General features: G+C 37.9%; 1 protein-coding gene across 12 annotated transcripts in view; it reads right to left on the reverse strand.

Moving 5' to 3' along the window:
• Positions 1-12,873, reverse strand: part of GOLGA4 (golgin A4) — an 80,586-nt gene that overhangs the window by 17,239 nt on the left and 50,474 nt on the right. For 11 of the 12 annotated variants that reach the window (XM_084857960.1, XM_084857956.1, XM_084857955.1 and 8 more), the window contains 6 exons: positions 12,128-12,249; positions 8,481-8,611; positions 4,028-4,141; positions 2,103-2,123; positions 1,867-1,935; positions 668-743 (listed from right to left, as the gene is read on the reverse strand). In XM_084857960.1, the coding sequence (XP_084714086.1) occupies positions 668-743; positions 1,867-1,935; positions 2,103-2,123; positions 4,028-4,141; positions 8,481-8,611; positions 12,128-12,249 (533 nt within the window). Of the gene's footprint in view, positions 1-667; positions 744-1,866; positions 1,936-2,102; positions 2,124-4,027; positions 4,142-8,480; positions 8,612-11,230; positions 11,540-12,127; positions 12,250-12,873 lie in introns of those variants that run through there. The other variant, XM_084857964.1, reaches the window with a different exon arrangement.

Here is a 12,873-nt window from a genome sequence, read left to right on the forward strand (position 1 = left end):
CTTCTAGCTTCCATATTATGTAAGTATTTGGAATGAAAATGACTGAAAACATGAACTATGTTTTATTAGTGATATCTACATAATCTTTTTTTCCAAGGAGGAATACGTATATATAAATTGCATGGGAAATGATCCATGAGTGAAAGTGGACAAGCATCTAATCTTACATTTACAGATCTTGGAAAGTCTATGTGGATTTGTTGCAATATTTTTCACTTGTATTTCTCCATGCAGGAAAAGAGCTTCAGAATTAGCCCAAAGAGCTACATTTTAATATAACATCATTAACCTGATATACGTAAACTTTTAGAGCACTCCTTAGAGAAAATACGTACTCCAAGATCACACAGGAAGGGCCACAGATGCACGTCAAGATTTCAACACCAGAGAGCAGAGTGGCTGAGAAACACAACTATTATCAAGTGTTAACATCATCACTTTTCCCCATTGTGCTAGTTACGTTATGCAGGTATTGGTTTGTGCTAGCACAATGTCATTAGTGCTACTGCCGTGACAATGTTGGATGCTACCCTATGTGTAGCTCAATCAAACAGTCCAACTAGATTTATTCCCAGGTAAGGATGCACAGGATTGCACCCTAATTAGGCCCACAATAATTTTCTTTGGCTTTATTCTGTAGCTCAGTGCCAAGACAAACATTCCTCACCTCTGTAAGGAGTTTCAACTGTTGTGACATACATGCTCTTCTCATAATTTTTCAGCCGGTCTTGTAGTGTATGAATCTAAAAATAAAGTGACGGATGAGGAGGAAAAAACAAACAGAACTGAGATGTTTTTGGAATATGTTTCAACACTGATGTTTCTTGAATGTAGGAAACATTAAAGAAAACCATAAAGGTACCAAACCCTTCTCCCTCAAATGTTACAACTCTGGATTTTAAATATTTTGTATCTTTTTCTTCTAACCCACCATGACAATATTAATGATCATTAGACATACTGGTTAATGCTAGTAAAGACGGAGGATTATTTCCATTAGATTAAATTACAAATATCTAATTAAAGATCAGGTATCCAAATGTATCTCCCTCCAAAGAACAAAAAACCCCTCCTTGTTCTAAGAAGCTTTCTGAGTCATAAGGTCTCAACTATGCACACTTAAAACCAGCATGGTGTGGTGGTTACAGTGTTGGACTAGGACCAGGGTTCAAATACCCTACCACCACCACCAACCCCCGCCCCTACTGAATGGAGCCAGTGTCTTTCAACCTAACCTACCTCACAGGGTGGTTATGTGAACTCTTTGGAGAAAGGCAAGATAAAAAAATATGGCAATAACATTTTTTTTTTTTAAACTTCCCTTCCTACAAGGTTTCCTTATTCACTTCAATGGAGGCAACAGCTCCACATACACAAAGAGACTAGCTTCCCCCTCCACTGGCATGAATGGTGATTGTGGGCAGGAGAAATAAACATGTTAACTACAGTAACATGTGAATCTGGACTAGAGCCTGAATGGAGAAATAAAACAAACTGTATCACAACATTAAACTGGCCAGAAGTCAATTTAACAGTAAAGCTTTCCCCCCGAAGAACCTTGGGAATTGCAACTTTGAAAATATGCTGAAAATTTTCTTTTCTCTCACAGGGCAAAGATCCACAGTTGGTAGCCATGATACTCCAACAGGTTTGAAACAGAATTAACCTGTGTTATCTGAACTTGTTTTTGCAAACTACAAACTGATTTTTGCTAGCGCTGAAGAGACTCACTTTTTAAAAGCCTGGTAATAGGCTGGGGGTGAGTGAGTCTGTTTTTAAGTAGCCTTCTCTTACCATGTCAAATAATCCCTTAATATACCTGAAAGCTAAAGTTGAAGCTCTTTCTTTTTCCAACCAGTTCCTTACCTTTTCTCTGAATTCCTGTTCTTTTAACTTTGAATCATTGAGAAGTGTTGTCTTTTGGGCTAGCTGGGCCTGAAACACAATACAAACACTTCAGTATAGCACACATATGAGAATGTGCAATGCAAAAACTTATCGTGTTACTTTTGATCAGTTTTGTAAACAACATCACAGGAAAATGTCTAGTGTCTTTATGCTAGTGGAAAACAACATAAATATATTCATTAAGCCAATCTTACCTGAAGTTCTGTTATTGTAACCTAGAACAAAGAAAATATGAACATGGAATAAAATATTTTCCTCTACACCCATAACAGAAGAGAAAGCATTAAAAATCTGTATGACCCACATAAGTTGCTATTAATTTCCTGGTTAACATGCCACTACCTATTTCTGTGCTTCATAAGCTTATTGCAAAACATCTGAGTTAGTGACCTGGTTCACACACGGGAACTGCCTGCAGTGTGCCTGCCACTTCCATTTTTCCCCCACAACCCATCAACAGCTCCTTCATAGGTTGTGGACTGTAATGTCCAAACCTGGACCGATGGGTTGTTCAGGGGCTAAACAACCCAGTGGTTAACCTGGTCATGGGTTGTGGGGTAAAAGAGAAGTGGAAGGTGTGCTGCAGGCAGTGTGCCCCACTAGTGCCCGCTTGTGAATGACAACTCATGCATTTTTAAACCGCTGGGTTGTGATTATATGTGAACAGTCCCAGTACTGAACAGGAGTGACTGCTATGTATCTTGAACAGTGGACACTGAGTGGAAATAAATCCAAGTGTTACAAACAAACTAATGGTATAAGATGCCTACAACTTTCATAGGGAATATTTAGCCAGCAATATTTGGCACTTGGGCTGCAATTCTAGGGCATTTACACTTACAGAGTTTAGGGTCATTGAGCCCCAGGCTGCAATGCCTGAACTGTAAACTCCATGCTTAAAGTAACTTCCTTTTGGAACTGGCATATTTATAGTGAGCAAACCCAAGGTCTAACTGCCTGCTTATTCCTCATAGCCCACCAGGACAGAGTGTAGCATTAACTGGGAATAGAGCATCATCAGTTACCAGCAGCAGGTTGAGAGCAGTCTCTTGTTGTGGGTCTATGATCCTCCCAAATAGTATGGCCACATACATAGGAAGACCACACCTACAATAGAATGGGCCATGTTGTTCTCCATATCTACAATTGGCTGCCATGTGGTTCTAATAGTGTTCTTACTTAGTCAAGATTGTACATATAAGGAACAATTCATACAGAATTGTGAGTTAGGTACACAGTGGAGACAGACCCTCTCTACTGGCCTACCCTTTACTGTTACAGAGGCTATGTGATGCCCGCATATACTCTTTCAAGTATTTCATCTCCAATTTCTCAAAAGTGAAAGGGGTGGGGGTAGGGAGACAGTAAGTGGGAAGCTTGGTTCACTACTGGAGAGCTAGAAATACTCCTGCATGCCAGCTTTGGAAACTGGAAGTTCTTTCTGACTTGTGAAGCCATGTGTTTGCAGCCTATTGCTGTACATTGCAATGATATGGAAGATACGGAAGCACAAGTTCAGCTGTCTTCTTCACGGTACTTTTAGCGTAATATGAGAAAAGAAACTTGCAAGGATAAGACAGAAAAAAGTGTTTTTTGCAACAGAGCTTGTGTTGTAATGTGTGAAGCTATCCTGTATGTTACCACCGGTAGAAGAACAAGAATGAAGTATTATGGAGTGGATCCACACTAACCTAGAGGCACTTAGTTCCCATTAAAATCAATGGGACTCATGTAATTAAATTGTCATTACTTTTCAATGGCAACTAAGTGCAAACTAATTTACTATGGAGCAAACCCTGTACCACTACTTGATTTATTGTTGATATAAAACCAGGACAGCTAAGAATAGTTCCTGAGGTTAACCTACTTTGCATCCGTGGCATAGAACTGAAATTGCTTCAAATGTGAGTCAACAGTGAGAAGACAAGGTAACAACAATAACAACCACTTTTTCAATAATTAGATCAAAAGAAGGTTAAAAATTCTGTGGATCACACAGAATCTTTACCTCAAACGTCCAACACTGCAGAAATGAAAACATGATAAAATTAAGAGCTACAATAAATTCCTAAGTAAAAAGAAATTTAGGAAGTATGTAAAATTATGTTTTCCAACTCACTTCACCACTGTTCCAGCTTTCTTCATCTGCCAGTCTTTGTTTGTATTCCTCTTGTAATTTCTCCAGCTGTTTCTCCAGCTCATTTACTTTTCCTGTCATTTCTTCCTCTCGTGTCTTCAGAAAAAAAATAAAATCCATTCATTTATACACTGCACAGTTAGGGTGCAATCTGGCTTCTATCAGCTTCATCCGCAAAACTCCTATTCAAAGAGCTACATCACACCCTTTATGTCCAAACTTTTAAAATACTATTATAGAAATGGACTTGTCTATGAAAGCTCTAATTCACGTGGAAAAATACACCAGTGAACTTTGATAAAATCATTCTACTGCATATAATGATTTTTTAAAGGTATTCGTATTCTAGAGCCATAGAGCTAGTTCTGATTACACTTGATTTAAATAAACAAAGCTATACTGTGAAAACTGTGTGGTGTAGTGGCAAGAGTGTTGGACTAGGAGCTGGGAGATCCGGGTTCTAGCCCCACTCGGCCATGGAAGCTCACTGGGTGACTTTGGGCCAGTCACAGACTCTCAGCCCAACCCACCTCACAGGGTTGTTGTTGTGAGGATAAAATGGAGAGGAGGAGGAGAATGTAAGCCGCCTTGGGTTCCTTCCAAGAGGAAAAAAGGCGGGGTATAAATGCAATAAATAAATAAATAAATAACTGCCAAGCAGGACTGTAATCTTTTACTGAATACACACACACACACGTACGTGTTAAATGCCTATAGCAGGTGCAGAGTGATCACACAAGGATGCAACAAATTAGTGAGGAATCTGCCACCATATATAATATAACCGGAAACACTGAAAAATAAGGGCCAATGAGACTGGGTAGGGACTCCGTGCCCATTCCTTAATCAAACCAGGACTAGACATGTGAAGGACTGAAAAAAATTCCAGACAAATGGGGGGGTTGGTTCCCAAGGGCCTTCTGTTTTTTTCTGAAAAATTGGAAAAACTGATCAATTTTGGATTGGATTATTTTTTTTAGAATGATGAATACAATTTTTAAGACAAGATACTCACACATTGCTACCTGGCCTTTATTCCCACACAATGATTTCTAAAAAATATATAACAGGAAGACTTAGAGATGTACAATTTCTGGTAATTTGGAAGCTGCAGGGAGAAGTCTTTTTAATCCCAGCAAAGCAAGATCCCAGTAAGATTCCCAGCACAGATATTTCTTCCATTCCTTATGAAAATCATTGATCTAATATATCTTTTACTAACACATTTAGGGATGTTCCAAGTCATACTCTGTTTCCCAACATGTGACTAGAGTTACTATATCATAATATCTGAAGAACATGTAAATTCTTGATGGTTTGGGATTTATTAGAGGCCTGTGTTGCTTGTTCTGGTTAGATGCTGCAGTCTTAAAACCCACATTTGAGAGAAACACTGCACATTATCTATCCCACCACTGTCACCACATGTGATGGAAAAACTTGTGGGTTATCCCACGTATATGTCTTGTTTTAAAAAAAAAAACCAAAAAACAACTTTGAGGCTTGGGCCTATGGAACTCACTGCCACAGTTGCTAATAAAGTTCCCAATTAGACCTCACCATTAGAGAGTGCTGTCTCAGCTAGAAAATCTTTAACTGCCACCAAAATAAGCCCTCTATACCTAAGAGAAACTCAGTAGCCTGGTTTATATGGCCTAAGCATGGGATTGTTACCACTACTAGAGACAACCTTTCAGAATAAACAAAAATTAAGATGTTTATTAACAGTGATTATTTATAAAAGGGAATCAAATGTCACTCTTCAAATAATAGGTTGAGATTGCTTAGTTTCTGAAATTAAATATACTTAGATAATATTTCTAATACATAAGACAGTCTTTCCCAGCTAAACAAGCTGTCAATAGCTTTTCTTTCATACCAGGTTTCCCTAAACTCTATCATGACCTATTTCTTACAAACAGGAACAGATGCTGTATACTCGTCTTCCTCTGCCTCCAATTCTTCCTGCTTCTTCTGGTTTCTAGGATTATTTAGCTGTTTCAGGGACTACTTGATGAAATTCCTAAAATGTATTATGCATAACTTGGTTTGCTCATAAAATTACTATGCTGGGTATATTAAATTTAAGAATATGATTTATTCAGGCAACTACAAATTTACCGAGGTTACTTTTAAATGTTTTTAATTCTAATGATAATGTTATGAGAAAACCAAGTTCTACATAATACATTTTATGTTCCTAAAGTAATGAAGTGATTTTAGACATTAACCGAAGCCAGGGGTGCAGAACTTCAGGCTCGGGGCCAAATCTGTCCCTCTAGGATTCCCTAGACAGCCAGGGTCCTTCCCATGTCCCCCCATTTCCCCAACCACCAATTGTTTGGCGGCTTCTGACTTTCCTGTAGTTCCCCCCGCCCCTGCCCCAGGACACATTCTGAAAGCTTGAAATGCCTCCCCTAAGGCTTAGTTACTGGCAGTAAGAGCTTTAAGATAAAATATGCTGGGATGTTGGCCTGTCTCCTTTTGCCTCACCTCTTTTGCATTGTGCCCTGCCCACCACTGGAAAGCAGCCACTGTGAGCTTCTCTGAAATGGAATTCAGCCCTCTGGCTGGGACAGGTTCTGTTGAGCTTGTCTCTTTCACATAACTCCATTTCTATGGATTAACTCTACTGTGTCACAAACAGAAAGTAGGAATACACAAGATGCCACACACTGGACAGTGTACATGCAATTCAATTCAATAGTTTATTGAAACAAATCCAGTTGTCTCTAGGAAGTAAGCCAAGCTCACAGCAGTAGAGAATGAGGAAGTTCTTCCATGCAGCTCTGTTCCTTCTCTACTTACAGAAAAGTTTCCTTTAACACCACCACATATAATAACCAAACATACCAAAACAAACTTCACCCACTGGACCTTCTCATCCACCATCATGTCTTTAGTTGTGAACCTTGCTGCAGCAACATTTCACTAAATCCAGTTGTGACCATCAGTGATATCTAATTGTCTAAATCTTACAATTGTTCTACGTTTCACATCCATTATCTGCAGATGTGAAAGACTACAACAAAAATAAAGGATTTCAAGCTTGAATTCAGATTTCTCTTTCCTGGCTCATTTGGTAACCTAAATTAAAGTGAGATATTGCATACAGGTATAAGTCTCTCCCGCCTCCCACCTCTATGCACATTTCAGATCTAGTTTGCAAGATCAAAGGTAACATAAATTACTAATTGTGCTGACTTACAAGTCTTTCAATTACGCAGACCTGCATAAACTCTCAATTAGAGTGTTTCATTAAAGGTAAATGACCACCAAGCCGTTTAGAAGAAGCCAAAGTTGAAATCTGACAAGAAACCATTTCTTTCTATAACCTATGTTATCTAAAATTAACTTATGCCAAAATAAAAAGTAATAAAGTTAGCTAGAAATAACAATCACATATTTGTATAAGGGAAACAAAAAATGTGGGTAATAACCAAATACCTCTCAAAAATTAACTGCCATAGATTCTATGATACAAACATATCCTTTATCTACACAAGTCCTAGCATTTTGCAATAATGGGCTGGACAACAGATCAACCCTTTCTTCTAAGATTATGAGTACGGCTGTCACCCAAATGTTTAGCTGATTATTCATCTGTCTTTAACCAATTAACTGATTAAATTTAAATAAATTTGCATGTTACCACAATGTCAATATAGATTCCTTCTGAACTATTTAGGTATAGTATAACTTACAATTTCATTGTTAAAAGACCATCTTTAATGTTTACTTTAAAATTCCCTATAGCATTAAAATACCAGAACCAAAAGTCTCTAAAAACAAAGCAGGCCCATAGTTCATCAACTAAAACTTAGTTGATTGATCTACCAATTAAAACAAACTACAGCTTGAGCTCTAAATCTGAAAATTTATTGTAAAGTCACCAACATTGACTAATTCACATGTAATGTGACTAAACCATAGTTTAGTACTACATGAACAAGCAGGAAGGAGACTATGCAAAGTGCTGGGCTCAAGTGCTCCTCCAACCTCTCTAGGATTCCGTTATGCTTTAGCTGATGTGCGAACTTGGAACTGTGGTTCAAAAGAAACTTAGGTTTGTTAAACAAACCAGTTTTTTTTTTGTAGTTGTTCTGTTTAGTAATTGACTAGAGTTTATTTTAAACCACAATTAAAATAGCCTAGGAATCTGGCAAAGTGAAACTGGGCCCTGGTTTACTCCTCCTCCTGGACAAGTGGGGGAAGGGGTCCTCTCCCGATGAAGGGCACCCATCAGGACAGCCAATGCTGATTCCATCCCAAAACCAGGCTACGATGGGTCATGATACTTGTACACTATTAGTTCTACAAAACTAGAACGAAACTAGTGAACAAGACTGGGTCTGGGTCTGTATCATGAGGCAATAGTACAGGATAAAATTATATTCTGACTTTTAAAAACATAAAAACAAGTAATACGGCATACCTCAAGTATTTCTTCATACTTTTTAACCGTCCTTTGTAGGTCATCATCTTTTTCTAGAATCTTTTTATGTAATTGAGTTATCTCTGCATGGTGGCTTTCTATCAGTTCAGATTCAACCTCTTGGGCTTTACCTGTTTAAAAATGGTCAGCAGTGTTAATATGGCATATGACTAGACTGCTATTTTAAATTTTCATTAAATTAGTAGCAAGACATTCTACACATGCTGAAAACGTGAATAGCCACTACAGTGACAGAGGAAACTGTAAAGAGAGAAATTCATGAAAGACAAGTAACTCTATTAGCATCTTTCAAAATGCCCAAATGTAACGAATGTATGTTCTTTCATGCAAGAACAGCCTCAAGAGCAAGAGCAGTAATGAGGTGGGCTTATTACTGAGCTGTGAAAGCCAGTATACTGTTGTGCAAAATCAGTAAACAAGATGGAACTTCAGTGGCATGCAAGGAGTTAACTTCAATCTAAAGTTTATAAAAAATCCAGGTGCGTATCCACCACCTCTTCTTCCTCTATCTTTATTATTTACAACTACTAGTGCAGTCTGTTGGAAACAACTTTCTCCCATATTGGGCCAATCTGGAGCCATCCTCAAGACATATGAAAATACTTGTAAGCAGAAAAAGCAAAGGTAGGATTTTCTGAACATGTTGGCTTGGATCCTGAGGTAAGTTAACATAAGACGTTCATGGGTGGACAGTTTCTTACTTGTTCCTCCTATGTCCAGTCCCCTGCAACCCCACAAAAAGCCTCTCAGGATGTCAGGGGCCCTCTTTTTTTTTTAATACTTTTTATTCTATTTTTTATCTTTATAAATGAAATAAACAGTAGCGACAACCTAATCATTATCTACAGTTTCCCAACAATACAGTATTCTTAGGAGGACACAGCAATAATGAAAAAGAAAAAAAAGAGAGAAAAAAGGGAAAAAAGAAGAAGGAAAAGGAAGAAGAAAGCAAGAAAGAAAGAGAAAGAAAAAAATATAAAACAGGTTACTTAAAAAGATTAAATTTAAACTCCATTACACACAAACTTCAAATACCATTCTACTTAAAAGTTATACCTATAACATTGCCAATATTACAATTCAGTACAGCATAGATAATCAACCTTACATTTCAATATCATATCATCAGTCTTATAGCAAGGGAGCAGGCCTACAATTCATTTCCAATAACCATACATTGCCCTTATATGAACATATAACTGAACATATAATAGCAAAGCTTAACCAGCCAAAAATATTACTAACCAAAGTCTCATAATGACAGTAATAATAAAAAATGAAGGAAATTAAAAAGGATAAATAATAATAATAACAAATCACTAATAAATTTTATGCTGTTATAAAATAATAAAGCTTAAAATCAACCAGCCAGAAATACTACTAGTCCTAGTATCACAATATTGATAATGTTAATAATAATAATGAAAAAGAAAAGAATTATAAAGGATAAAAAAGAAAAAATACAACAATCACTAATGTATTTTGTACTTATATTTTAGTATCATTTCCAAATATATAAATGAGTGTGCATATTTCTATACACCCTCAGGCAGCAGATTTAAGTACAGTATATCATATCCATTTTAAAGAAAAAGGATTTAAAAGAAAAAAAATGAGAGAAAAAAGACAGATATACATGAGCAGTTATCTCTGGCCTAGCCTGGATCTTACAGACTAAACATAGCCAATTGACAAAACATGTTTATAAATTCCAGTTCATGGGGCTGGAACAGAAGTCTCGTGTGTTTTTCCGATTAGCCATGCCTCCGCCATTTCGTGATTTAGAAACGTCTTCATCTGACCTTCAGAAAAAATACAAAATGTAGCAGGATATTTTAAATGATATTGTAACTTCATTTGTCTTGCCAGGTTTCTCGCCTTCTTAAATTGCCTTCTTTTATCAGAAACTTCTTTGGTGTAATCCGGAAATAACATTATCTTGTTTTGATCCCCCAAAAAAGATTTCCACCCTCTCTTACCTAACGCAGGACTGTGGAGATTCTTGCAAATTGGACTATAATCGTATAATCAGTCCTTTTGGCATTTGGCGCACGGAATGCCTGCTCAATAGCAAGTAAATAATCAGATGACACAGGAAGTATCTCATGCAAAAGTACAAAAGTAGACAAATGCAAAAGTACATGAGCATGAGTATCTCATGCAAAAGTACAAAAGTAGACAAATTTACATCAGTAGGTAGATCTTTGATACCAATCATACGTACATTTGCCCTGCACATGAAAGCCTCAAGTTGGGAGATTCTGACAAATTGCTGTAAAAAGCTTGTGATGCAATCTCCTGTGCTGCCACCTGATCTTGCAGCTCATTAACCGTCGCCTCCATCTTTTGCCAAGAAGTGTTAATTAAGTCCATAGCGCCTTGCAGGACGGTGATGGAATTTTGAATTGTATCCAGCATCTTAGCCTGTTCAGCAAACTGCAAAGACAACGTTTTTAGCAGAGCAAGCAACTCCCCTGTATTTCCATCGCTTCTCAGAGACTTTGCCATGGGAGGTATAGGGGGAGTCGGCGGAGATCCTGCTCCTTTTTTCTTCCTTGATGTTGCCATCCTTCTCTTCAAACAGATCTTGCAGGTCCTCAAATATTGTTGGTATTCTTTAGTCCATAAACACTAATAACTACATCTGGAACTCATCAGCCCTGTGTTCTCCTAATTAGATAAGAGTTTCAAAACAACTTTGAGCGATGTCTAAGCTCTGGCAGACTAACCTTGGAGTTCAACCCTTCTGCTGCTTCGCAAAATAAGCTGCTCTTCCAAGATTTCATCCAGGTGCTGCTCTTGCTTCCTCTTTTAATTCCAGGGGAAGATGAAAAGGTTTTTCAGCCTTTTAAAAGCTGTTTGAGATAGCATCCCATGGAGCCTCTGCAGAATGCTGCCAGGGCGACATGGCTCTGAACCGGAAGTCAGAATGTCAGAGGCCCTCCTAAGTAGTATGGGATGGGGTGCGGGGATGCTGGAAGACGAGGGCATTGCCCAAAATGGGGCAGAGGTCCACCCAATTTTATTCATTCTCAGTTCTGGTGAAGAAGCAGAAGTAGATAGTGTACAATACAAACTTTGGCCACCTCTTCCAGTCACACAGCAGGTGATAACTGGCCAGAGGTAAAATTGTAGTGCATATTTCTGGAAATACAGTGCCTATTTATAAGAACTGTCTTCAAGGAACACAAACAACACACATCTATTTACAGCATGGTTTCAAACAGATTAATGCAAACTTTAAACTGCAAAAAACTAAACAGATGTTATGGTACTTTGTAAACTCATGTAAACTCATGACTACAAATAATTTCAGAAATTTCTGCGACATTTCTATAATTTCCATAAATTGAATGGGTTTCCATACCTGAATATATAGCATATACCAAAAGATAACAGTACTATATGAGAACTCAAAGGATAGAATGGAGAATAAATGGGAGGAAGGTTCAAGCCTGGTTATCTAGACTACCCTTTAGTATGCCTCTACACAGCTCTAACAGAAGAGAAAAAGAAGAAAACACACAAAAATCCTGGCTCTTCCCCAAATCTATGGCATTTCTTCCTCTAAACTGACCCTCCAAAAAGAGCCTGTCAAAGCTATACAGGATATTGTTCCAACTCACTGATAGTTTCTTTTACAGCTGTTTCTATTTCCCGGTCTTTTTGTGCCAGCTGGGTGTTGAATTCCCTCATTAACTGCTTTAATGTGGAGTTGTGCTTTAATTCAATGTCCTCCTGTTCATATCTAAAGACAAAGCAAAACAAGAAGTCAAGATTTTCTAGAGGAGATATGGTAGTTCAAAAGAAAAACTCAAACACATTAATTTCCTACAAAGGAATTTTGAGGTTCTGCCCAAATATTCTAAAATAAATTCTGTGTGGGAAAAAAATTCTTTTATTGAGACAGTGACCTGGTTCACATGTCACGCTAAGCCACAGTGGATTGTTTGTATGGACGGTTGCAGGGTGGCTTAAGCATGATGTCTCAACACAGAGCGCTTTTTCTGCAGTGGGTTGCTTTTCGCAAATAAGCCACCCTGAGAATCCATTGCTTGTAGTAGGGTTGTTCAACATGGCTTGTTGTCAGGGTGGATTGTTGTGACATCTGAACCCAGCAGAGAGATTTTAACATGGATTGTTGGTGATGGCTAGAGAGCTGTCTGCCAAGAGCAGGCTGGTCCTTATGATCTTGCTAGTGCTGATGCCATTCTCCCTAATCCCTTCTCAGCACCCTCTGACTCAGAATGATATTTTTAAAAAATTTTTACAGAAATCTTGAAGGAAGGACACCAGAGAGTGTCCCGAAAAAATTATGCAATTTTTTTTTTCCTGCACAACTGCTCTGCCATGACACGTGCATATTTTTAGT

The sequence above is a fragment of the Heloderma suspectum genome, chromosome 5, assembly GCF_057233095.1.
Source record: "Heloderma suspectum isolate Gila_16-S chromosome 5, 16-S_ref, whole genome shotgun sequence".
In the NCBI taxonomy this organism is placed as follows: Eukaryota; Metazoa; Chordata; class Lepidosauria; order Squamata; family Helodermatidae; genus Heloderma; species Heloderma suspectum.